Source organism: Silurus aristotelis (genome assembly GCF_946808225.1).
Source record: "Silurus aristotelis genome assembly, chromosome: 22".
NCBI classification, from domain to species: Eukaryota; Metazoa; Chordata; class Actinopteri; order Siluriformes; family Siluridae; genus Silurus; species Silurus aristotelis.
In genome coordinates, this window is record NC_139595.1 from 12,190,202 (window position 1) to 12,217,756 (window position 27,555).

At 39.2% G+C, this 27,555-nt stretch overlaps 2 protein-coding genes across 2 annotated transcripts in view; both read right to left on the bottom strand.

The window, feature by feature from the left end:
- The window catches only part of LOC310717612 (craniofacial development protein 2-like), an 85,917-nt gene that overhangs the window by 18,043 nt on the left and 40,319 nt on the right, over positions 1 to 27,555 (bottom strand). The window lies entirely within an intron of this gene.
- cyp7b1 (cytochrome P450, family 7, subfamily B, polypeptide 1) lies at positions 1,841 to 26,910 on the bottom strand. The gene is made up of 6 exons (XM_083525838.1): positions 24,646 to 26,910; positions 20,395 to 20,531; positions 3,140 to 3,778; positions 2,802 to 3,005; positions 2,443 to 2,621; positions 1,841 to 2,259 (listed from the first exon to the last, which is right to left on the bottom strand). Exons 1-6 carry the CDS (start codon positions 24,720 to 24,722, stop codon positions 1,960 to 1,962), a joined length of 1,536 nt encoding a protein of 511 aa, XP_083381964.1. The 5' UTR covers positions 24,723 to 26,910; the 3' UTR covers positions 1,841 to 1,959.

The following is a 27,555-nucleotide window of genomic DNA, read 5'->3' on the forward strand; positions in this document are numbered from 1 at the left end:
AATAAATAACTACTAATATGATGTGCTACAAAAAAACACCATGCAATATATTGTTTTAATCAGTATCAAAGTGAAATCGTAAAAGGGAGCTGGTACCATTTAAGAAATGTACAAACACATTTTTATCGCTCACGCCCTACTCTCAACACTGTACTCAGTAACTACTTTATAGTAACTATATGCCTCACTGTGGATTCCCTCACGTCTCTGTCTTGTTGTGAAGGGCCTCGTCAAGGTTGTGCTTGAATGGTGTGATGCAGCTTTCCTTAGTGTTGATTTAACAGTGCTTACTAAGTTACGAAATCCTATTACCCTACAGAATCTTTAACATATTTAGAATATGCATCAGTCTTCATTTTCACTCCTTTCATTTGTACAGTTTTTTGAATGACAGTTCAACCGAGGTGTTTTTTAATTTTCAAAAAATCTAAGTTGTTTTAATATTTCACAGGTAAAGGCTTAAAGGCCAATTATAAGTAATTAATAAATAATGCCCTCATTAAGACAATATCCTTCATGTGGAGCTTTCAGTGTGGTGGAAATATTACCTTCGATAAAAGATAAATATAAAATGAAACTCTCACGAGCAATAGCTGACCCAAAAGTAATAGATTTATTCTCATTACTGCATAGGAGAGAAACTCCAATTTGCTGGCAAGTAAGTACATAGGGCTAGAGTTTGGGATAGGGTTATAGTAAAGATCTAACATAGCAAAAATATTATTTGTGTTTTGGGATTTTAGGTCTATCCTATCTATCTTGTATATCAGAGAACAATGCAACTACAACTGCAACTTCCATTCTCCTTAAGTGCCTTATATAAGTCAGAATAGGACTCCTTTTGTTTATTAAATCCCTTTTTATCGTTATACACATAAATCTAAATAACAAGATGTAATAAGATTCTGGCTACCAACATATATGTGACTACAGCATATAATGATAGATTAACTAATAAAAAGGCAACCTGGCAACAGGTCAGTAACATGATTGGGTATAAAAAGAGAATCGTAGAGGGACAGATAAGCAAAGTTTCAGCAATTTGCAAAAAACTGCATCTATAAATTGTGCAACAATTTCAGCATAATGATCCTCAACATAAAATTGCAACTACTTTGAATATCTCATCGTCTACATTTCATAATATAATCAATTGGTGCCTCAGAGAATCTGGAGAAATCTTTGTGCGCAGAGGACAAGGTTGAAAATCTGCATTCGATGGCAATAATTTTCAGGCTCTCAAAGAGCACTGCTTTAAAATCAGGCATGATTCTTGACTAATACTAATTTTAAATAGACTAAGACAAAACAAAAAGATTTCCTCAGAAAAATCTAAATTTTAAACTCTTTTTGGAAACCATGAACACTACCCAACCCCCTGCTCATTTCTAAATAGGAGTTATGTGATGTGCTAGCAGTCGCATAACTGGAAATTACTTGTAACTATACAAAAGAATCTTATCATTGTTATCTGTGCAATAACATTGTATGTGTAACATGCTCATTTTTTACACCTCTGGTTTAGTCTTTTTTAGTCTCATCAATTAGATGTAAGATTCATTTTCATTGATGCGGGTACATTTTTTTTGCTCCTAAAGCATACTAATAAACTTGTTTCATAAAATACTTGCGGCTGCAGTGTGTGTATATATATATATATATATATATATATAACAGTATACTATAAAAAAAAATAATAATAATAATAAAATAAAATAAAAAGAGTACGTTCTATAGCTTTTAGATCGAAACCCTGTTAACTGGTTATAATATATATATATATATATATATATATATATATATATATATATATATATATATATATATATAAATATAAATATAACGTTCCCATCTTTTATTATTATTTTTTTTCATGCAAATGTAGGAATTAATAATGACTGAGGTCAGTGTCCCACTACCATTATTGCCTTCAATATAGTCCTTCTACAGATCCTGTCTCTAAATGCTGTTTATCTTTACTCTATATCTAAAGGAGATCTGATTTTCAGGTGGCATTATGCCGAGACCTGCTCGGCTTTTGTCCATTGTTGCACTCTGCTGACCGGCATTGAGCTGCAAATCACACATCAACAGTGTGATGCACAAAAATTGCTTTAGCTCATTTATGGCGAAGAATCGTCCAGGACACATGGTAGCCCCTGATCCAAATGGCATGTGGTAGTAACGAACCTTCAGATTGCCTTTGTAAAATTCAGTTTTTATCTTTCCATTTTCCACAAACCGGTTAAACTGGTATTGCTGCAGAACACACACACACACACACACACACACACACACACACACACATCACAGTTAAGTTTTAGAATAATTGAAACTTATCATAGCTTATCAGAATCACATTGATATCATCCTTACAGATCCCTTTTAGATTTTTTTATTATATCTGTCTCCACAGCTAAAGTGGTTTACCTAAAGAGTTACCTGTGGATTTGGGTAGATGTCAGGGTCCAAGTGTGTGCTCTGGGGGTAAAGAGCAACAATGTCTCCTTTACGCAAACAAACCGAGCAGTGAGGGTTCAGACGCAGACAGAAATTCTCCTGAACCACCCGGATATTCATTGAGATAGAAGAAAGACGGAGACTCTCATTAATAGCACTCTCTACAGTGGAGAAGGAAACCAGGGGACAAAAAAGTGGCGAGTGAGTGAGAGCGAGGGGGAGACATGAAGATAAATAGAGATATGAGTTAGTAGTTATCTGCAAAAAGTTTTTGCAATCTGTATCATTTAATTTTAATGTGTCAACCAATGTGAATGTGGGCATGAGTCTGTATGAGTTACCAAGGTAAATTAGTTTTTCTAGGTGCTCTCGATTCAGTTTGTCACACTTAAGAATGGACCCAGGCTCCTTTTCTCCAAACACACCCATAATCTCATCTCGCACAACTGAAAATGCCTGTGGGCTAGAGAGGAGGTGGTACAGACACCAGAAGCATGCCGGAATAGTGTTCCCCACTGATGCCCACAGGATTGCAAAGTGGTGTGCTAGAAAAGGAAAGAATTTTGCAAGGTTCTGTGATAATTGTCAAACCACGATGCAAAATCATTAAAACTATAGGTTGTCTGGACCACTTGTTTCTTTTATTGTCTATTTGAAGTACTGTATATCTATATTTTACCTGCTTTGTCCATGTCTTTAAGTGTGTCATACTGTTGGAAAATATCCTTACGTGCCTGTACAAACTCTGATGGACATGTCCATGTAGCCATTCCATTAGGATGAAAAAACCTGATTAGTTGCTCCCGAATAGATTTAGTTTTCCCCAGCAGACCAATGGGTATTCGGGCAATTAACAGAGGAAACATTGCATCAAACTTCCTAAAGTTGTCCCGCAGAGCATCTAGCCAACTCTTACTGTCCACGTTTGAGTGAACCTTCATGTTTGTTTGTGGGGGTTTCCCATACAGTGTCAGAAACGTTGCCTCAAACATCACACGTTCACAGAACTCATATAGGCCTTCCTCCTGCCAATCACACTCTCTTTCCATCACATGACTAGAGAAGAATTCATTTTGTAAGACCAGCTGCAAGTTTTCCATCATTTTCAGAGTTAAAGAGTTTAGAGTTGAGCCCTGAAGGAGCAAAAATGATCTCTGTATTTTGTCACTCAAGCCAGGGAATCTTCCAGTGCACATAGCAGGATAGCCAAAAGTTGTGGAAGCCGCTGCATCTGAAAACTCATGGAAGTCCAGCTGCTTCCCCTGCTTAATGACAGCTGGGTACAGGAGCGGGTTCATCACAAATGTCATGTATTTACCTACAACAGGACACACACATGGTAAAAATATTTTAAATGTAGTTTTCTTACATATTGACTATAATTATATAATAACAAGAAGTGATTCATATTTTCATTGTTGGATAGTAATTAGCAATCAGAATTCTGTGTGATGATCTTAACTCCAGGGCCATAAGGAAGATGTCAGCTTTAGGGCTGCAACTAATGATTATTTTGATAAACAATTAATTACACGATCAAATTTTCAATTTCAAAAAAATATATTTATATATATATATATATATATATATATATATATATATATATATATATATATATATATATATATATATACATACATACATACATACATACATACACACACACACACACACACACACAACACATACATATTGGTGTGAAAAACTGTTTGCCCCTACCTGATATCTTATTTATTTGTATGTTTGTCACACTTTAATATTTCAGATCATCAGATCAGTAAGCATGTGAATACCAAACATTTGCAATTGGATCAATTTTCTGAAAGAATTGCAAGGGTGCTGATATTTTTGGCCACGAGTGTATATATGGTAATGTTTCAGACCATCAAACTAATTTAAATATTAGTAAAAGATAACACAAGTGAACACAACATGCATTTTTAAATGAAGGTGTTTATTATTGAGGGAAAACAAAAAACTAAATCCAAAACTACATGGCCCTGGGTGAAAAAGTGTTTGCCCCCTAAACCTAATAACTGGTTGGCCACCCTTAGCAGCAACAACTGCAATCAAGCGTTTGCGATAACTTGCAATGACTCTGTTGCAGCACTGTGGAGGAATTTTGGTCCACTCAATGCAGAATTGTTGTAATTCAGCCACATTGGAGGTTTTTCGAGCATGAACCACCTTTTTAAGGTCATGCCACAGCATCTCAATAGGATTCAGGTCAGGACTTTGACTAGGCCACTCCAAAGTCTCCATTTTGTTTTTCTTCAGCCATTCAGACGTGGACTTGCTGTGTGTTTTGGATCAGAACCCAAGTTCGCTTTAGCTTGAGGTAATGAACAGATGGCTGGAGATTCTCCTTCAGGATTTTTTGGTAAACAGCAGAATTCATGGTTCAATTTATCACAGCAAGTCTTCCAGGTCCCGAAGCAGCAAAACAGCCCCAAACCATCACACTGCCACCACCATATTTTACTGTTGGTATGATGTTCTTTATCTGAAATGCGGTGTTACTTTTATGCCAGACGTAATGGGACCTCAAGGCAGCTTCACAGAAATCAACAGTCAAAGTGAATGGTGTGTATTTATCCCTGATGAGCAGCCGTAGCAACTGTGGCAAGGAAAAACTCCCTTAGATGTTATGAGGAAGAAAGCTTGAGAGGAACCAGACTCAAAAGGGGAACCCATCCTCATTTGAGTGACATCAAGAGTCTGATCATAAATCTTTAAACAATACAGAGCACAGGAGAGTGAGAACTAACATGAGCACTGGAGTGTGTGATTATAAGTAATGTTCTTTCTACAGTCTTCTACAGTCTTTATGGTTATAAAACTAGGAGCTACTGAGCAACTCATAAAATATGATGTTGTGGGTTTTTTTGTGACCTCTTGAATGAGTCGTCGGTAATTTTGGTCGGCTGGTCACTCCTGGGAAGGTTCTCCACTGTTCCATGTTTTGCCATTTGTGAATAATGGCTCTCACTGTGGTTCACTGGAGTACCAAAGCTTTAGAATGGCTTTATAACCTTTTTCAGACAGACAGTAATTTAGATCTATCATTCATTGTTTCTAAATTTCTTTGGATCGCAGCATGATGTCTAGCTTTTGAGGATCTTTTGGTCTAATTCACTTTGTCAGGCAGGTCCTATTTAAGATATTTCCTAACTGTGAACAGGTGTGGCAGTAATCAGGCCTGGGTGTGTCTAGAGAAATTGAACTCAGGATATTAATGGATACTTGCACATTCAAATAATACTTCATTTTTTTTATTCTACAGTCCATGATTCAGGAATAAAACAAGTAATTCAAAACAAACTATTGAAAGAAAATATGCATTGAACTCAACTGACAAACATGTCAAGACCTGATATCAATTATACAATGAGATGAATAAACATTTAATGTCACTTCTTTTAAGATTCCTGGCTGGTTTGTTTAAAAGTAGTAGCTTTTTCACACAGTGTTAAAGCGAACATATATCTCAATATATAAAGCTACTTAAAACTGCCAAAAGTGTTTCTGCGACTTTCCTTTCCATCTAACAGCTGAGCAATCATTTCCCTATTTATATTGTCAATTTTGTCACTGTGGATGTGACACACAGCAAGACTGTTTAGATGGGACTGTGTCAATAGTGACATACAGAAGAAAATAACAAATTAAGTACACTGCTGGACATTAACCAATAATTTGTATACTAAATTGTTTAACACTTTAGTATGGGGAACCTGTATTCACTATTAACTTTGACATTCGCCTCAAACTCTTAATTTACTGCTTATTAGCTTTTAAGGTAGTCGTTGTAGTTAAGTGTAGGTATTAGGTAGGATTATGGGATGCAGAATATGGTCATGAAGAATTAGGAATTAATATGTGCTTTCTAAGTAGCCTACTAATAAACAGCCAATGTGCAGTTGTTCATCATACTAATGTGTTACATATTTTTTTCTATATTTTACTAATAAATTTTTTGATGATTGGTCTATATATAATCCTACACTTGTGTATAAATAGATTATACATTATAAAATGTAAAAAAAAAAAAAAAAAAAAAAAAAAAAAAAAAAACCTGCAATAGCAGCCAGGTGTTAAAAGCCACATCTGTTCTCACCTGTAAAGTTTCTTGTGTAACATACTGAATCTGCCCTGACAAACCGAGGCTGTCTGTTTCTTGCTCATTCTTGACAACACATAAAAATGTAAAATTAGTGCAATAATGAAAGAGCACCCCATAAAATAAAGATCGTTCCTATCAGCATACTGTAACGTCTTCCCTGTCATCTACCCTAATTCACCAGACTACATTACCCATCATCCTTTGCACCCCGTCATCCACCATGTTTGTTTCCCTTCTTCACCTGTCTGTTCACCCGGACTCTCTTCATACTCATCACCACCACTGTCTTCACTCATTGTCGGTTATCGTCTTTACTACGTTGTATGTATGTGTGATTTACCTGCTCCTTATTATTAAAATCACATCTTTAATGTTACTATTCGTGTCCTCGTCTCTCCGTGTACATACCGTGACACACAGAGTTACACATGCTGTCAAATCTCAGTTCAACATTATTTTTATTCTTATTTAAAGGGTTTTGATAACACACTTGTTAAAACAAAATACTTTATAAAAGAGTTTAAGGAAAATACACAGAAAAAAGTGAACGTTTGTCCAAGCAGCTATTTTTTCTTATAATCCTTTAAAACTTGCTAATTATTCAACAAGAGCAACAGGCAGAGTTACTAAACATTGTGCAACACAATTCGGATACCATATGCAACTTACACTGCTTGACTTTTTTGTAAAAAAGGAGCGCAACCGAATGTTGGATCGCGCGCGTGACAAGTGAGTGACTGATTGCCATGGATACGTGAACGTCATGTATAGACTATCTTGTCTCTTTGAATTTTAAATCACTCTGCATTAATATACATTGCTCCATTGAAACCTCAACATGTCGTGAACACAACTCTCCACTAAAAAAGTAAGGGGGACGAATTTACTTTTTTATAAAAAGTGCGGGGGACATGTAATCTACGACCCTGTGTGTACGGATGTGTATGGAAATTACATCGAAGGATTGTTCGAAAGGTGGATAAAGAACCCTGATTAACTTCCAATCAAATTCAAGCTGATCTGCAGACAAATGGTACAACAAGTGTCAGCTCGCACTATCCGTCACATCTAAATGAAAAGATCCTTTGAGAGGAGACCCAGGAGGACACCACTGCTGACACAAAGGCACAAAACCACAATCATTCTGGGAAAACATACTGTGGACAGATAAGACAAAAGTAGAGCGTTTTGGTAAAGGACATCATGGCACTGTTTACAGAAAAAGAATTGAGGCCTTTAAAGAAAAAAACAGCCCCTACAGTCAAACATGGTGGCGGTTCAAAGAAGAGTGGTCTAAAATTCCAGTAGAGATGTGGTGTAAGAAGCTCATTCATGATTACGGGAAGCGATTGATTTCAGTTATTTTTTCCAAAGGGGTGCTACCAAATATTAAGTTAAGGGTGCCAATAAAAAAGAAAATAAATGAAAAATGAAAAAATAAACATGTTGCAAATGCAAACATTTTTTGACAGAATTGCAAGCGGGTCTGATCATTTTAGCAGTGACTGTATATGCATATTTATTAGCTGTTTTGTTTAATATTTAATTCAGGGTATGTATGCTTAAAAGTGCACTCCACCATTTCGCAAGTAGCTTTGTTATCTTGCCGCTACGCTAACCCGTAACTTGGGCAACCCAACTAATCAATAACGTCATTCGTTGACAACAAATTTCATCATCAATTGTTATTTTATTGATTAGTTATTGCAACCCTACTTAGCTTTCAGATCATTATCACTTTTCGCTGTAAAAAAAAAAAAGCCAACAGAAAACATCCTGTTCTACACATTTTTGTAACTTTTAATGTACTGTGGCACCAGTAAATCAAGTGAACATTGTCTCAACAAAGACTTACTGACTAAACAAAGTAGTCCTTCTGTTTATTAGAATTTTGTATGGCAAAGTATTATTGAATATAAAGAAAGTACATCTTCCTGTAATTTTATGTTTTTACATATATCAGGCCTAAATAACAATTGTGTGGTCTTCACCAACATCTGTATGCAAACCTTATGTGTAATCAAAAAAGCAGAAAAGGGGGTGGTCACATGACCCTGAGCAAGATGGCAGCTTAAGAGTTTTGCTCCGCTTTAGAACTTTTTTTTTTTATCTAGCCCTATTTTCTGTATAATTTGTGCTATTTTAATAATGTGAAAGGAGATGCAAAGTGGTGGGGATAAGGATTTTCCTATTTTTTCGTCAACAAGATCGAACGTGATGGGAGAAGGGGAAGAGGCTAGTGCTAGCCTACAATCGGACACTTCACTTATTTTGAGTGAAATTAGGGCTGTGGGTACCCGGCTAGACGGTATTAAGGGACAATTTTGCAGTCCTCGAGAATGAGTCACTGACACCAAGACACATATAACAACAGCCGAGCAACTGATCTCTGCAGTGGAAGACATAAGAAGTGCACATAGCAATCAGATAATTTGCGTGCTACCGTGGAGCAACTGCAAGCCAAAGTGGACGATCTGGAAAACAGGGGTGGCCGTAAAAACATGAGGATTCCTGAGAAAGCGGAAGGCAGTGAATCTCTGACTAAATTTTACAGTCTATGTTTCCGGTTTGGCTTCAGCTTTCCGCAGCCATCGAGATAAAGAGAGTGCACAGAGCCCACCTTCCATCTCAGTAAACACCGAACACACCGCCGAGGAGTGTCATTGTGCGGTTCCTCCGCTTCCCAGTAAGAGAGGCGGTTTTGAGAGCTGCCAGGAAAACACCGGTTAACCATAGTGGTGCCACGTTACGCTTTTTCCCAGACTTATCGGTGGAGGTTGTGCGGAAACGGCAAACATTTGGAGGCGTGTGTAAAATAATGGTGGATCAAGGGGTATACCGTGGCTTTGCTTATCCAGCTAGACTCCGCTGTTTACACAATGGAAAGATAATTTTATTTGACACTGTGGAGGCAGCTACTAACTTTCTGGATGCAGCCCAGTGATCTCTTGCTTTTCCTTAGACAATAGGATTATTCCCGTTTTTTCCCATTCCTTTAATCACTTCGAGGGCGTTTCATGTTTCTCCTTACCAAACTTGAACACAATTATATGGCTTTTTTAAGGTGTTGCAGGACCACTCTGTGAAATTTTGTTTGTTGGGACGAACTTCGGTTCTATATTTAGGACTGTTATGCCGGTTCTGCACTAAAGTTTTTTATTTTTCTTCTCTTTCTTTATAGGTTGTATTTAATTAATATTTTTTCTTATTAAGGTTATTAGGGTGGACTTTATTTGTTTATTTCTAAGAGTTTTAGGAGGTTCTTTCGGTCTGTCGTGTTTCTGGGTGGTCAATGGAGGTGTTGGTGGATGTTGTGTGTGTGACGAGTTGATATGTGAGGGAGGGTTAGTGGGGGTTATGGTTTATGTTTAGGAAAGCCGGTTATATTACAGAGTTATGTTCTCTTAATCTTACTTCTGTCAGTCCACAGCATTCGAATACTTTAAACAGCACTGATGTATGTCTGATCTGACTAGGGTGGTCACATGGAACGTGAAGGGCATGGGTAACGTAGTCAGAAGTAAGACATTTCTAACATTCTTGAAAAAGGAAAGGGTAACTATTGCACTCCTACAGAAGACACATTTGTCAGATGCAGAACATTTAAAGCTTAAAAGGGACTGGATTGAAGAGGTATATTTTAGTTCTTTATCATCAAATAAACAGGGCATGGCCATTTTGATACATAAAAGTTTTCCTTTTATTTTAAAACAGGTTAAAAAATATTTTATACTTTATATCAAAAGATGGTCCTATTGTTTAATCATAAGTGTAATGGCCTGAGGGATATTGGCTGGGGACTTTAATTGTGTCATGGATGGTAGGTTAGACAGATCATCTTTCACAAGATCATCTGCCCGTTCTTCACGAACTCTGCAAAACATGTGTCGTGCTTCAGGCTTAGTGGACATATGGAGAGAGCTACACCCAGGGGTCAAGGATTTTAAATTTATTCTTCTCCCCATAATTCTTATTCCAAATTAGACTATCTATTCTTGTCTTCCAGATTTGTTAATTGTGTAAGATCCTGTGAAATTGGTCCAGTGGTTCTTTCGGACCATAGCCCAGTGTATTTAGATTTAACAGAATTTTCAACCCCAAAATCTTCTTACTGAAAATTTAACAGTTCTCTCCTTAATGACAATGCTGCCAGTTTCTTAAAGAAAAAATATCCCAGTACTGGCAGGATAATAAATTCTGTCCAGTGAACAGCACCACCAAATGGGATGCGGCTAAGGCCACCTTAAGGGGCTACATTATCTCTTTTACCACGTAGCGTAAAAAAAACTAAAGGCAGAGAACAGGAAACATCAGAGGAAGAGGTTAAAAGACTGGAATTGATTCTTAAAATTTCACCCACGCAAAACAACTGGAATCTTCTAATTGGTGCCAGATCTAAACTAAACTTAAACTATTTAGAACATGTAAAAAAGTTAGTGATGTTCAGCAGGCAAAAGTTTTATCAGTATGGGAATAAACCCAGTCATCTCTTGGCATATCAACTCAAATGTGAACAAACTGAAAGGTTCATTAGGGCTATTGAAACCACTGAGGGAGTAGTTTCACATGATCCAGCTGAAATAAACTCTGTACACCTCCTCTTGCACCCCAAGACCCTGCCACTTTTTTTTGGATAGGATACCCCTACCCTCAATCTCAGACGAGGACCAGGCCTTTCTCAATACCCCTCTGACAAAAGGTTAAATCTTTGACGCTATTCAGTCTATGCCTAGTGGGAGGGCACCAGGGTTGGATGGCTTCCCTCTGGAATTTTACAAAACCTTTTGGCATGTGCTGTTCCCTATTTTAATGCCAGTAGTTGATAACCTTTTGGAAGACAGTTTTACTCCAGATTCCTGGAGGACTGCTTCTATTCGCTTGATCCTCAAAAAAGGAAAGAACCCATTAGACTGTGCCTCATATCGCCCAATCAGTTTACTTAATGTAGACTTCAAAATCGTCGCCTGGCGAAGATTCTACCGAAGATCATTAAACCAGACCAAATTGGATTTATTAAACTGGATTTATTAAATCCCGTTATGGTTCAGACAATGTTCCTCGTCTGTTAAACATAATACAGCATCTATGCAGACGATGTTCTTTACTTAAAGCAGCCACAGTTATCCATTCCCAGTCTGTTGGAGACAATTAATCAATTTGGTCAGTTTACTGGATATAAAATCAATTTTGGAAAATCCCAGGCCATATTTTTTAATACCCCACAACCTGTTAATTTACATTGTCCCTTTCACATCACTGACTCTGGGTTCCTTTATTTGGGCATACACATAACCTCTGACTTAAAGGATTTATTCTCTAAGAACTACTCACCCTTAATGGCAAGACTTAAGCAGGATATAAATAGGTGGACCCCTTTACCAATTTCTTTCTTTGGAAGAATTAATACAATCAAAATGAATGTGCTCCCCCGTTTACTTTATTTATTTCATTGTATACCCTGTTACTTGGATCTTTTTTTTAAGATCTGAATGCAGCTATTGGTAAGTTTATATGGAACAATAAAACACATAGGATTAAACTTGCTTCTCTTTTCAAGCCAAGGGAGTGTGGGGGTGGCTCTTTGCCCAATATGCAGCTATTTTATTTGGCTGCTCAGATTAAACAAATGCTAAGGTGGTTTTTAAATGATACAGACTCCTTGTGGGTCAGTATGAAATCTTTTGAATGCGCACCAAGAATGCTAGCATCCCTTCTGTTTATTCATAACTTTAAGGAGGTCCAATAGCTGGGAATCTTTTGCTATTAAACACTCTTTTGGATTGGTACGATGCCAGGAAGTATCTCAATGTCCCCAAAAATTTGTCCATGCAATCCCCAATTGCTTTACACCCTGACTTCCCTGACTCGTTAGCCAGTATTGACCTTCTGGCCTGGGCAGAAAAGGGTATATCTAATTTGGCTAGTTTATTTACAGGAAAGGTCTTTAAATCTTCTGAGACGCTTAGGATAGTTTACCAAATTCCCAAAACAGATTTTTTCTGATTTCTCCAATTACGTCATTTTATTCAGTCTGAAATGAGACCGGAACTTTCTGGAAAAATTAGCTGGGAACTTTCTGATGTTTAAAATAGTCTTCTTCCGGGGGCACTAAAGGGTCAGATTTCTTATCTGTATTCTCTGTTATCAGAAACCTCTTCCCCTTTAAATCCTCTGAGAAAGGTTTTGGAAAGGGATATGGGCCAATCATTTACTGATGACGGGGGAGGGTTGCGTTAGTAAGGGCATCCAGCGTAAAAACGTGCCAAATCAAACATGCGGATGATCCGCTGTGGCGACCCCTAATGGGAGAAGCCTAAATAAAGTTTTACTGATGACGAATGGCTCTATATACGTGAGGAGGTTTTTTATAAATCAATCTCAAGCTCTGTGCATGAGCAAATCTATATACAGGATATATCTTACCCCAGTACACCCCCACAAAATGTACCCAAATGTATCTCAGATGGGTTTTTAATGTAAATCTGAAACAGGAACATTGATGCATTTATTTTGGGACTGTAAGAACATTAAACCTTTCTGGCATGAGGTACATGATATGGTTTAGAAAACACTGGCTAGAAAATTTACATTGTCTCCAACTATTTATTTACTAAACTTCAAAACATCATTGGATTTCTCTACTAACTCACAGTCTTTATTAAATATTATCACTTATTTGGCAAAGAAATGATCATAATAAAAGAGTTAAACTCATAATAAAATCATAAAAAACTTGCCACTTTTCAGACTCCTTAATGGATTTCACTACCTCCCCCTTACCATATAGTGGCTTTTTCCAGCCAGGGCTTTTAGCTGTAATGCCAGATTTATTTTTAGAGTCCGCTGGATATCAAACCTAAGGAAAAACAATGGCTTATGTTTTTGTTCCAAAGCTCACCAGTCCAGCATGCAAGTGGGCAGAGCTCCTAATCAGTCAAGGATTTGGGGAGATTGGCACAGTGGCTAATTTTGTCAGGTTTGCTCATGGAGGCTTTAGGCATGATAAGCCTGAAGCAAAATCTGATGGCCTTGCTAGGGCAGTTCAGCCTGACTAAGCCTGAGATCACGTTCCTTTTTCTTTTTTTTCTTTTTTTTTTATGAGGGAAGAGCCAAGGCCCATGAAGAGCCACGCTCCCTGATATGGCTGACGAGGTGGCCTCTCAAGCCAAGACCTAACCAAAGGTTGATAAGGCGGCCTCACAATCATAGCTTCAGCCAAAGGTCAACGAGACAGCATACCAAGCCAAGCCCCAGAGGTCAGACTGGGGATCGGTGGTGGTGAAGATGCCCTGAAGAGGTGCTGGATAATTGGATAACTACTGCAGAAGTGACAAGGAAGACAGCTAGAAAGGTACTTGGTGTGACATCTGGAAATAGAAAGGAAGACAAAGCAACATGGTGGTGGAATGAGGAAGTGCAGGAGAGCATAAGGTGAAAGAGGTTGGCGAAACAGAATTTTTGGTTGGGCAGAGTGATGAGAAAAGTAACCAGGTGTACAAGAAGATGCGGCAGCAGATGAAGAGTGATGTGAACCTTTGGACACTACGGAAGTAGAAAAAAATTTGTACTGATTGGCCAGGCAGAGGGACTGAGCAGGGAAGGATGTGCAAGGAAGGAGAGTGAAGCAGGAAGTGGATAGGATTAGTAAGGAGGAAGTGAGAGCAGCGATAATGAGGATGAAGAGTGGAAAGTCGGTTGGAACAGATGACATAACAGTAAAAGCACGATTAACACGACTGTGGATTCTGGAAGGTGAGAGGATGCCTGAGGAATGGAGAAGGAGTTTGCTGGTACCGATCTTTAAGAATAAGGGAGATGTGCAGACCTGCAGTAACTACAGGGGAATTAAGTTGATCAGTCACACCATGAAGTTATGGGAAAGAGTAGTGGAAGCTGGGCTGAGAGAAGAGGTGACCATCTGTGAGCAACAGTATGGTTTCATGCTGAGGACATGGACTACAGATGTATTATTTGCTTTGAAAATGTTGATGGAGAAGTATAGAGAAGGTCAGAAGGAGTTGCATTGTGTGTTTGTGGATTTAGAGAAAGCGTACGACAGGGTGCCGAGAGAGGAGATGTGGTATTGTATGAGGAAGTCAGGTGTGTGAAAGAAGTATGTGAGGGTGGTGCAGGACATGTATGAGCATTGTATGACAGCAGTAAAGTGTAAAGTAGGAATGACATTAGTTCATGGTGGAGGTCGGACTGCATCAAGGATTGGCTCTAAGGCCTTTCCTGTTGGCATTGGTGATGGACTAACTAAAGGACGAGGTCAGACAGAAGTCTCCAGGAACTATGATGTTTGCGGATGATATTGTGATTTGTGGTAAGAGTAGGGAGCAGGTTGAGAAGAGCCTGGAGAGCTGGAGGTATGTGCTGAAGAGAAGGGGAATGAAAGTCAGTAGGAGTAAGACCGAGTACGTGTGTGAATGAGAGGGAGGGCAGTGGAGTTGTGCGGTTGCAGGGAGAAGGGGTGGAGAAGGTGGAGGAGTTCAGGTACCTGTGATCAACAATGCAGAGTAATGGCGAGTGTTTAAGAGACATGAAGGAAAAAGTGCAGAGAGGGTGGAGTGGGTGGAGAAGAGTGGCAGGAGTGATTTGTGATAGAAGAGTATCTGCAAGAGTGAAAGGGAAAGTTTATATGACTGTGGTGAGACCTGCAATGTTGTATGGTTTAGAGACAGTGGCATTGAGTAAAAGACAGGAGGTGGAGCTGGAGCTAGCAGAGCTGAAGATGTTAAGGTTTTCATTGGGAGGGATGACGATGGACAGGATTAGTAATTAGTTTATTAGAGGGACAGCAAATGTAGGACATTTTGGGGACAAAGTGAAAGAACCCCGATTGAGAAGGTTTGAACATGTGCAGAGAAGGGACAGGGGTATTTCGGTAGGAAAATGCTGATGATGGAACTGCCAGGAAGGAGTAAAAGAGGAAGGCCAAGAAGGAGGTTTATGGTTTTATTAAATTTTGTACAGCACTTTGGCCAACAGCTGTTGTTTTTAAATGTGCTCCCTAAATAAATTTGACTTTACTTGACTTCACTAGGTTTTCGTCTTGGAACTCTTCCATGCAGACCATTTAGTCCCAGTCTCTTTCTTATGGTGGAGTCATGAACACTGACCTTAACTGAGGCAGGTGAGGCCTGCAGTTGTTTGGATGTTGTTGTGGGGGCTTTTGTGACCTCTTGGATGAGCTGTCACTGTGCTCTTGGGGTCATTTTGGTCAGCCGGCCACTCCTAGGAAGGTTCTCCACTGTTCTATGTTTTTGGCCATTTGTGAATAATGAAAGGATGAATGAATGAAAGGCTCTCACTGTGGTTCGCCGGAGTCCCAAAGCTTTAGAAATGGTTTTACAACCTTTTCCAGACTGATAGATCTCAATTACTTTCTTTCTAATTCGTTTCTGAATTTCTTTGAATCTCGGCATGCTGTCTAGCTTTTGAGGATCTTTTGGTCTACTTCACTGTGTCAGGCAGGTCCTATTTAAGAGATTTCTTGATTGTGAACAGGTGTGGCAGTAATCAGGCCTGGGTGTGGTTAGAGAAATTGAACTCAGGTGTGATAAACCACAGTTTTAACAGGGGGCAAACACTTTTACACAGGGCCATGTTGTTTTGGATTTTGTTTTCCCTCAATAATAAAAACCTGCATGTTGTGTTCACTTGTGTTTTTTTTTTACTAATTTTTAAATTAGTTTGATGATCTGAAACATTAAAGTGTAATAGATATGCAAAAAAAAAAAAAAAAAGAAATCAGGGGCATACACTTTTTCACACCACTGTATGAAAGGCAATATTTCATTTTTATAAACCAATATTAGAATATTTTCATATTTTCATGTGCATCAGTTAGTGTGAGAAAATGTAAGTAGAATTCAGACTTTCATTTGAAGCTCATGCTGATCATATTACTATGAACTTTTATTTTAGTAATATAAAATATGTCAGTACAAAAAAGTTAACAAGAACGATTTGATCACTTAAAAGATTCATTCAAAAACACTAATTGAATTTAAGAGTGAATTTAACTAGTTAGCTAGTTTTACATAATTAAACAAGAACAATAAAGAAAACAGCTTTTTATACAAACATCCCAATCAGTATCAGCAGAAAGTTTCATTCTCTTAAAACGTATACTTATACTGATAAGGATGTTTGTATAAATAGTTGTGGAACACTTTTTGAAAACTCTGTTATGAAGAAAATTAGGTTCAAATATAAATTTGTGTGGTTGCACCTGCTACTCAACCAGCGTTTCATAACTGATCATTGTTTGCTTTTTTCCCTTTGCTCTTGTTTGCTGATAAAATTACTGTACCTTGATTAAACTGTTTGTTTACATGGCTTTGTTTACTGACTATTGCATTGCAATTCTGAAATACCGCAAAAAGCGATGTTATGTGCAAACTGAAATGCTTATTGCTCTTCTTCTTCTTCTTCTTCTTTCGGCTGCTCCCATTAGGGGTCGCCACAGCGGATCATCCGTCTCCATACCACCCTGTCCTCTATATCTGCCTCTTTTACACCAACTACCTGCATGTCTTCCCTCACCACATCCATGAACCTCCTCCTTGGCCTTCCTCTTTTCCTCCTACCTGGTGGCTCCATCTTCAGCATTTTTCTACCAATATAATTCATGTCCCTCCTCTGCACATGTCCAAACCATCTCAATCTCGCCTCCCTCACCTTGTCACCAAAACATCCTACATGTGCTGTCCCTCTAATAAACTCATTTCTAATCTTGTCCATCCTCGTCACTCCCAACGAAAACCTCAACATCTTCAGCTCTGCTACCTCCAGCTCCACCTCCTGTTTTTTACTCAATGCCACTGTCTCTAATCCATACAACATCGCAGGTCTCACCACAGTCCTATAAACTTTCCCTTTCATTCTTGCAGATACTCTTCTATCACAAATCACTCCTGTCACTCTTCTCCACCCACTCCACCCTGCCTGCACTCTTTTCTTTACTTCCCTAACACACTCTCCATTACTTTGCACTGTTGACCCCAGGTACCTGAACTCCTCCACCTTCTCCACCTCTTCTCCCTGCAACCGCATCACTCCACTGCCCTCCCTCTCATTCACACACATGTACTCTGTCTTACTCCTACTGACTTTCATTCCCCTTCTCTCCAGCGCATATCTCCACCTCTCCAGGCTCTTCTCAACCTGCTCTCTACTCTCACCACAAATCACAATATCATCTGCAAACATCATAGTCCAGGGAGACTCCTGTCTGACCTCGTCCGTCAACCTGTCCATCACCACTGCAAACAGGAAAGGGCTCAGGGCCGATCCTTGATGCAGTCCAACCTTCACCCTGAACCAGTCTGTCGTACCTACTGCACACTTTACTGCCGTCACACTGTCCTCATACATGTCCTGCACCACCCTCACATACTTCTCTGACACACCTGACTTCCTCATACAATACCACAACTCCTCTCTCGGCACCCTGTCGTACGCTTTCTCTAAATCCACAAATACACAATGCAGCTCCTTCTGTCCTTCTCTATACTTCTCCATCAACATCCTCAAAGCAAATAAGGCATCTGTGGTGCTCTTCCTCGGCATGAAACCATACTGTTGCTCACAGATGGTCACCTCTTCTCTCAGCCTGGCTTCCACTACTCTTTCCCATAACTTCATGGTGTGACTGATCAACTTAATTCCCCTGTAGTTACTGCAGGTCTGCACATCTCCCTTATGCTTAAAGATCGGTACCAGCACACTCCTTCTCCATTCCTCAGGCATCCTCTCCCCTTCCAGAATCCTGTTAAACAATCTGGTTAAAAACTCCACTGCCATCTCTCCTAAACATCTAAACGCTTCTACCGGTATGTCATCTGGTCCAACCGACTTTCCATTCTTCATCCTCTTAATCGCTGCTCTCACTTCCTCCTTACTAATCCTATCTACATCCTGCTTCACCAACTCCACATCCTCCAACCTTCTCTCTCTCTGATTTTCCTCATTCATCAGCTGCTCAAAATACTCCCTCCATCTTCTCAACACACTCTCCTCACTAGTCAACACATTTCCCTCTCCATCCTTTATTGCTCTAACTTGCAGTACATCCTTCCCAGCTCGGTCCCTCTGCCTGACCAATCGGTATAAATCCTTTTCTCCTTCCTTAGTGTCCAACCTCTTATACAGCTCCTCATATGCCTTTTCCTTGGCTTTCGCCACATCCCTTTTAACCTGCTGCCGCATCTCCTTGTACTCCTGCCTACTCTTCTCATCACTCTGTCGATCCCACTTCTGTTTTGCCAATCTCTTTCCCCTAATGCTCTCCTGCACTTCCTCATTCCACCACCACGTCTCCTTGTCTTGCTTTCTATTTCCAGATGTCACACCAAGTACTTTTCTAGCTGCCTCCCTCATCACTCCTGCAGTAGTTGCCCAATCATCCGGCACCTCTTCACCACCACCAAGCCCCTGTCTGACCTCTTCCCTGAACCTCACACTACACTCTTCCTCCTTCAGTTTCCACCATCTTATTCTTCTTTCAAACCTTACTTTCCTCCTCTTCTTCTTCGCCTCCAAAACCATCCTACAGACCACCATCCGATGCTGTCTAGCTACACTGTCCCCCGCCAACACCTTACAGTCTCCAATCTCCTTCAGGTTGCATCTCCTACACAGAAGATAATCCACCTGTGTGCACCTTCCGCCACTCTTATACGTCACCCTATGATCCTCCTTCTTCTTAAAATACGTGTTCACCACTGCCATTTCCATCCTTTTAGCAAAATCTACCACCATCTGCCCTTCCACATTCCTCTCCTTAAAACCATACCTACCCATCACCTCCTCATCACCTCTGTTCCCTTCACCTACATGCCCATTAAAGTCTGCCCCAATCACCAATCGTTCTTTCCTAGGTACACCATCTACCACTTCATCTAATTCACTCCAGAATCTTTCCTTCTCCTCCATCTCACAGCCAACTTGTGGAGCATAGGCACTGATGACATTTATCATCATCCCTTCAACTTCCACCTTCACGATCATCACCCTATCAGAAACTCTCTTCACCTCAACTACACTCTTACTTTATGCTTCTTTCAGAATCACCCCTACACCATTTCTCTTCCCATCCACACCATGGTAAAACAGTTTAAACCCACCTCCAATGTTCCTGGCCTTACTCCCTTTCCACTTGGTCTCCTGAACACACAACACATCTACCTTTCTCCTCTCCATCATATCAGCTATCTCTCTCCCTTTACCCGTCATAGTACCAACATTTAAAGTACCAACCCGAACCTCTACTCTCCTACACTGCTCCTTTTCCTGCCGTCTCTGTAGACGCCTTCCTCCTCTCCTTCTCCTCCTTCGGCCAACAGTAGCCCAATTTCCACCGGTACCCTGTCGGCTAACGATACCTGTGGCGGTCGTTGTTAACCCGGGCCTCGACCGATCCGGTATGAAATTCTCATTTGTGATCCGCATATTTGATTTGGCACATGTTTTACGCTGGATGCCCTTCCTAACGCAACCCTCCCCATTTACCCGGGCTTGGGACCGGCACTAAGAGTACACTGGCTTGTGCCCCCCTAATGGCTGGGTTTGCTTATTGCTCTTAAACTCAGAAATTAATCTTTTAACTAACGACATCGATTTCATAACCTATAATTTGCACAAAAAAAAAAAAATAATAATAATAAAAAAAAAATAATATATATATATATATATATATATATATATATATATATATATATATTTATTTTTAAGCCTTATTATACCCTACTGGTTTGTTTATGTTGTCATTTGTTTGAGTGTTTGCACTGTTTTGGTGGTTGTACCTGCAATCAGTACAGTGAAGACATCTCCATGATACTTCTGCAGATGTTGTAAGAACTGTAAGGAATCTTTCTTGAATTCCAGAGATTTCCCCAAAAATGGAATCCATCCTTTTATCAGTGGAGGCTCGCCTTCTCTCCTTCAAACACACACGTTTCATTGACAGTGGAACTTTAAGATGTTTTAGTTTAACAAGTACATCTTAAGTGAATTATATATTGTACTATTTAATATCTAATTATCCATAATACCACAGAATTACAGAAAAACCTTTGTCATTTTTAATGATAATTGAGTGATTGATCTGAGGTTACTAAGGCAAATTAATTTGCTAAAGACCCATATATCACACACGTGCAGTCAGGAGAGACTATGTTATAAATGATATGTTATAAATGCCATTTATCTACAACTCTGGTCGTTTTACAGTAAAAATCGCAGATTTTCAGATCATGCAGTGTGGAAGTCGAGAGTCCTGCGTCACCTCTTCACACTGAACTAAGTGAATAAGCGCGTGACAATTTATGTGAACATTACAAATATACTGTTAGAAGACCTCGTATTTGTAAATGTAAATATTTGCATAACAGCATGTCACCACCTTTTATACAGCATTCTCGATCACTTATTTCACATATCTGTCTTGTCGCTACAGATAAAACTGCAATAAAGGTACCATGAGAGGGAGCCATTACCCCTGCCGCGATGACGAGGGCGTGCAAGAGCCCATGTGACACATTGTTATCATTAGACACATTGCCTAACCAAAACAAATGTTTGAGAATGTAATCATTTAATGTATTTGGGGTTCATATATATATATATATATATATATATATATATATATATATATATATATATATATATATATATATCTTCTTCTTCTTCTTCTTTCGGCTGCTCCCATTAGGGGTCGCCACAGCGGATCATCTGTCTCCATACCACCCTGTCCTCTACATCTGCCTCTTTCACACCAACTACCTGCATGTCTTCCCTCACCACATCCATGAACCTCCTCCTTGGCCTTCCTCTTTTCCTCCTACCTGGTGGCTCTATCTTCAGCATTTTTCTACCAATATAATTCATGTCCCTTCTCTGCACATGTCCAAACCATCTCAATCTCGCCTCCCTCACCTTGTCACCAAAACATCCTACATGCGCTGTTCCTCTAATGAACTCATTTCTAATCTTGTCCATCCTCGTCACTCCCAACGAAAACCTTAACATCTTCAGCTCTGCTACCTCCAGCTCCACCCCCTGTCTTTTACTCAATGCCACTGTCTCTAATCCATACAACATCGCAGGTCTCACCACAGTCCTATAAACTTTCCCTTTCATTCTTGCAGATACCCTACTATCACAAATCACTCCTGTCACTCTTCTCCACCCACTCCACCCTGCCTGCACTCTTTTCTTTACTTCTCTAACACACTCTCCATTACTTTGCACTGTTGACCCCAGGTACCTGAACTCCTCCACCTTCTCCAGCTCTTCTCCCTGCAACCGCATCACTCCACTGCCCTCCCTCTCATTCACACACATGTACAATGTCTTACTCCTACGGACTTTCATTCCCCTTCTCTCCAGCGCATATCTCCACCTCTCCAGGCTCTTCTCAACCTGCTCTCTACTCTCACCACAAATCACAATATCATCTGCAAACATCATAGTCCAGGGAGACTCCTATCTGACCTCGTCCGTCAACCTGTCCATCACCACTGCAAACAGGAAAGGGCTCAGGGCCGATCCTTGATGCAGTCCAACCTTCACCCTGAACCAGTCTGTCGTACCTACTGCACACTTCACTGCAGTCACACTGTCCTCATACATGTCCTGCACCACCCTCACATACTTCTCTGACACACCTGACTTCCTCATACAATACCACAACTCCTCTCTTGGCACTCTGTCATACGCTTTCTCTAAATCCACAAATACACAATGCAATTCCTTCTGTCCTTCTCTATACTTCTCCATCAACATCCTCAAAGCAAATAAGGCATCTGTGGTGCTCTTCCTCGGCATGAAACCATACTGTTGCTCACAGATGGCCACTTCCTCTCTCAGCCTGGCTTCCACTACTCTTTCCCATAACTTCATGGTGTGACTGATCAACTTAATTCCCCTGTAGTTACTGCAGGTCTGCACATCTCCTTTATGCTTAAAGATCGGTACCAGCACACTCCTTCTCCATTCCTCAGGCATCTTCTCACCTTCCAGAATCCTGTTAAGCAATCTGGTTAAAAACTCCACTGCCATCTCTCCTAAACATCTCCATGCTTCTACCGGTATGTCATCTGGTCCAATCGACTTTCCATTCTTCATCCTCTTAATCGCTGCTCTCACTTCCTCCTTACTAATCCTATCTACATCCTGCTTCACCAACTCCAGATCCTCCAACCTTCTCTCTCTCTGATTTTCCTCATTCATCAGCTGCTCAAAATACTCCCTCCATCTTCTCAACACACTCTCCTCACTAGTCAACACATTTCCCTCTCCATCCTTTATTGCTCTAACTTGCAGTACATCCTTCCCAGCTCGGTCCCTCTGCCTGGCCAATCGGTATAAATCCTTTTCTCCTTCCTTAGTGTCCAACCTCTTATACAGCTCCTCATATGCCTTTTCCTTGGCTTTCGCCACATCCCTTTTTACCTGCTTCCGCATCTCCTTGTACTCCTGCCTACTTTTCTCATCACTCTGTCGATCCCACTTCTGTTTTGCCAACCTCTTTCCCCTAATGCTCTCCTGCACTTACTCATTCCACCACCACGTCTCCTTGTCTTGCTTTCTATTTTTAGATGTCACACCAAGTACTTTTCTAGCTGCCTCCCTCATCACTCCTGCAGTAGTTGCCCAATAATCCGGCACCTCTTCACCACCACCAAGCCCCTGTCTGACCTCTTCCCTAAACCTCACACTACACTCTTCCTCCTTCAGTTTCCACCATCTTATTCTTCTTTCAAACCTTACTTTCCTCCTCTTCTTCTTCGCCTCCAAAACCATCCTACAGACCACCATCCGATGCTGTCTAGCTACACTGTCCCCCGCCAACACCTTACAGTCTTCAATCTCCTTCAGGTTGCATCTCCTACACAGAACATAATCCACCTGTGTGCACCTTCCTCCACTCTTACACGTCACCCTATGATCCTCCTTCTTCTTAAAATACGTGTTCACCACTGCCATTTCCATCCTTTTAGCAAAATCTACCACCATCTGTCCTTCCACATTCCTCTCCTTAAAACCATACCTACCCATCACCTCCTCATCACCTCTGTTCCCTTCACCTACATGCCCATTAAAGTCTGCCCCAATCACCAATCGTTCTTTCCTAGGTACACCATCTACCACTTCATCTAATTCACTCCAGAATCTTTCCTTCTCCTCCATCTCACAGCCAACTTGTGGAGCATAGGCACTAATGACATTTATCATCATCCCTTCAACTTCCACTTTCACGATCATCACCCTATCAGAAAATCTCTTCACCTCCACTACACTCTTACTGTACTCTTCCTTCAGAATCACCCCTACACCATTTCTCTTCCCATCCACACCATGATAAAACAGTTTAAACCCACCTCCAATGTTCCTGGCCTTACTCCCTTTCCACTTGGTCTCCTGAACACACAGCATATCTACCTTTCTCCTCTCCATCATATCAGCTATCTCTGTCCCTTTACCCGTCATAGTACCAACATTTAATGTACCAACCCGAACCTCCACTCTCCTACACTGCTCCTTTTTCTGTCGTCTCTGTAGACGTCTTCCTCCTCTCCTTCTCCTCCTTCGGCCAACAGTAGCCCAATTTCCACCGGTACCCTGTCGGCTAACGATACCTGTGGCGTCGTTGTTAACCCGGGCCTCGACCGATCCGGTATGAAATTCTCATTTGTGATCTGCATATTTGATTTGGCACATGTTTTACGCTGGATGCCCTTCCTAACGCAACCCTCCCCATTTACCCGAGCTTGTGCCCCCCTAATGGCTGGGTTTATATATATGTATTAATTAGTTAAGCCCAGTTGTTTATGAACATGACAAATAGAGACTTATATTATTGTCCAAATGGTTTGGCAATTCGAAATGATTTTCAACTACCAAAATTATTTGTTTTATTACCAAATGTTCAATACACATTTTGATTATAAATATCAGTAGCAAAAGTGGAAGTAATAATACATAATAAGCATAAACACCCAAGTACTGAAAAATTATGTTAACCCATGAATTACATAAGGGAAAATTCTCACCGTCTTCTGCTGGACAGCATAAGAAGCAAGAGAATGGAAGCTATGCCCAAAGTTATCGTCAGTAAAATGTCAAACATAGCAACAGCTTAAATAAATCACGGCACTCGGAATTAGTTTTAAAATGAATTTCTTCAGTAACTTCCTTTAGTGCGCACATGTGACGACGAACAAACTCTACCGAACTCTACTGAATTTACCAGTAGGAGACCGCAGCGGGGTGGTCCGTGCGCATGCGCACAGAATTTAAAAGCACAGATCACGCTACACTACGCTGTCTATTTTACCCAACCATTTTGCCAAGAAACAAAAAAAAATATTATACCTAAAAAAAATTTAATATCCGGAAAATTTTAAGCATAAACCTACAACTCTCAGAAATACATAGCACAATGAATACATAAACACAATTCTTTATCATTCATACATTTCTCAAGTCCATTTCACAGACATTTAAAAAAAACCTGTGCGTGCGTGTTTTTGTGTGTATAAAGAACTCTGTCTTTCAGTTCCAATAAGTAATACTTTAAGCACTTACATGCATGAACTTAAAAAATAAACAGATCTTGGCCTCCATCTGTAAGGTCTAAAAAGTTGCAGAAAAGGGATTTTTGTTGACCAGTATATTTGCTATACGTCCATGTTTTCTGTGTTGATGCTTGTTGAAAGCTCAATCTTTGACACGTCCCATCAGTGTCAGCTTTGTGGGGCTGAGATTTGAACTTACAACCAGTTAAAATACTACTGTTAATCATTTAAATTAAATTAATATAAATTAAATCTTATTTGTATAGCGCGTTTAACAATGGACTGTGTCAAAGTAGCTTTACACAGATAAAGCCATAATAAAAGAATAGATAAGCTGGTTCCTTATAAATGTCAGTTACCTAACACTGCAGATAACAATATACTGTAACAATATAACTATATAAAATAAGCAATTACCATGTTTTACTTCTTTTCAAGAGTCTGAACAACATTAATTACAACCCCAATTCCAGAACAGTTGGGACACTGTGTAAAATTAACATAAAACAACTGCAAGTATTAAAAAACTCATAAAACCATATTCTATTTACAAGTAGAAAAAAGAAAACATATCAATTATTTTAATTGAGGAAATTTGACAAAAACAATAAGGTCATTTTGAATTTGCTAAACTACAAAATATCTCAACATATTTGGAAGAGGAAACAAAAGGCTGGAAAAGTAGCTGAAATATTTTGTGACTAATTAGGGTTATTGGCAACAGGTTATTAACATGTTTAGGTATAAAAAGGTTTCTTAGAGAGGCAGAGTTTCTCAGAAGTAAAGATGGACAAAGGTTCATCAAAAAAGTTCACCAAATAGGTTAATGCTGGATAAACTACACATTACAAATTGTGCAACAATTCAGAATAATGTTCCAACATTATTCAACATTATACATAAAATTGTGAAGAATATCTCATTATGTACAATACATAATATCATCAAAAATGTAAAGACTCCAGAAAAAACTCTGGGTCAAGGGTAAAAATCTATATTGAATTTTCATTATCTTTAGGGCTCAGAAACCCCTCCAGAAATTCTGAGCTATGAACACAGTTGCCATGCCATACTATCCACAAATGCAGGTTATAGCAATAACATGCAAAAAAGAAGCTATATGCAAACATGATCCAGAAACACAGCTATCTTCTCTGGGCCAAAGCTAATTTGAAATGGACTGATGCAAAGTGAAAAACTATTTTGTGATCGGCGATAAATTTACATTTTTAATTCTTTGTGAAAATCAATGGTTCATCCTCATAAAAAAAAATTAACTATCCAACATATTATGAGCAATCACTTCAAAATCCTGCATTTCTTTTGCTATGGATGTGCATTAGTCACAATGGAATGGACAGCTTACACATGTGGTAAGGAGCCATCAATGCTGAAAGATATATATCAGGGCTATATACATACACAGTGGGGCAAAAAAGTATTTAGTCAGCCAACAATTGTACAAGTTCTCCCACTTAAAAAGATGAGAGAGGGCTGTAATTGTCATCATAGGTACACTTCAACTATGAGAGACAAAATGAGAAAAATAAATCCAGAAAATCACATTGTCTGATTTCCAAAGATTTTCTATGGGGTTGAGATCTGGAGACTGGCTAGGCCAATCCAGGACCTTGCAATGCTTTTTACGAAGGTGAGCAAATACTTACTTTCCACCATAATTTGCAAATACATTCTTTAAAAATCAGACAATGTGATTTTTTTTTCTCATTTTGTCTCTCATAGTTGAAGTGTACCTATGATGAAAATTACAGCCCTCTCTCATCTTTTTAAGTGGGAGAACTTGCACAATTGGTGGCTGACTAAATAGAGAGAGAGCGAGGAGAGAGAGAGCGAGAGAGTAAAGAAATAAATTTCTGAATAAACCTGTTGCATTGCACGTTTTAATTTCGCCTCTTTTTACTTATTTATTAAAAATTTTTTTATAAAAATGGTCAAACAGAAATGCTCACTGCATTAATCATCGTTATAAAAATTAGTGTTAAAGAATTTGCAATTACTTGTTTTATATATATATATATATATATATATATATATATTTATATTAATAAAGTATATATATATATATATATATATATATATATATATATATATATATATATATATATATATATATATATATATATATTCTTGCATATGAATATTGATGCATATCTTGTAAAGGAGGAGATATTGTGTTCACAAAATGGGTGAATTGATTTGGAACAAAAGGAGTATGACAAAAACATACACATGGAGTCTGTCATCCATTCAGATAATTCAGCTGCAAGATTCCATAAAAACCTCCTTATACCTTTTACAGTATTAATTTATTAAAAACAATCTTTAATAATCAATGAAATAACAACAGGCAATGTTATGTTATCC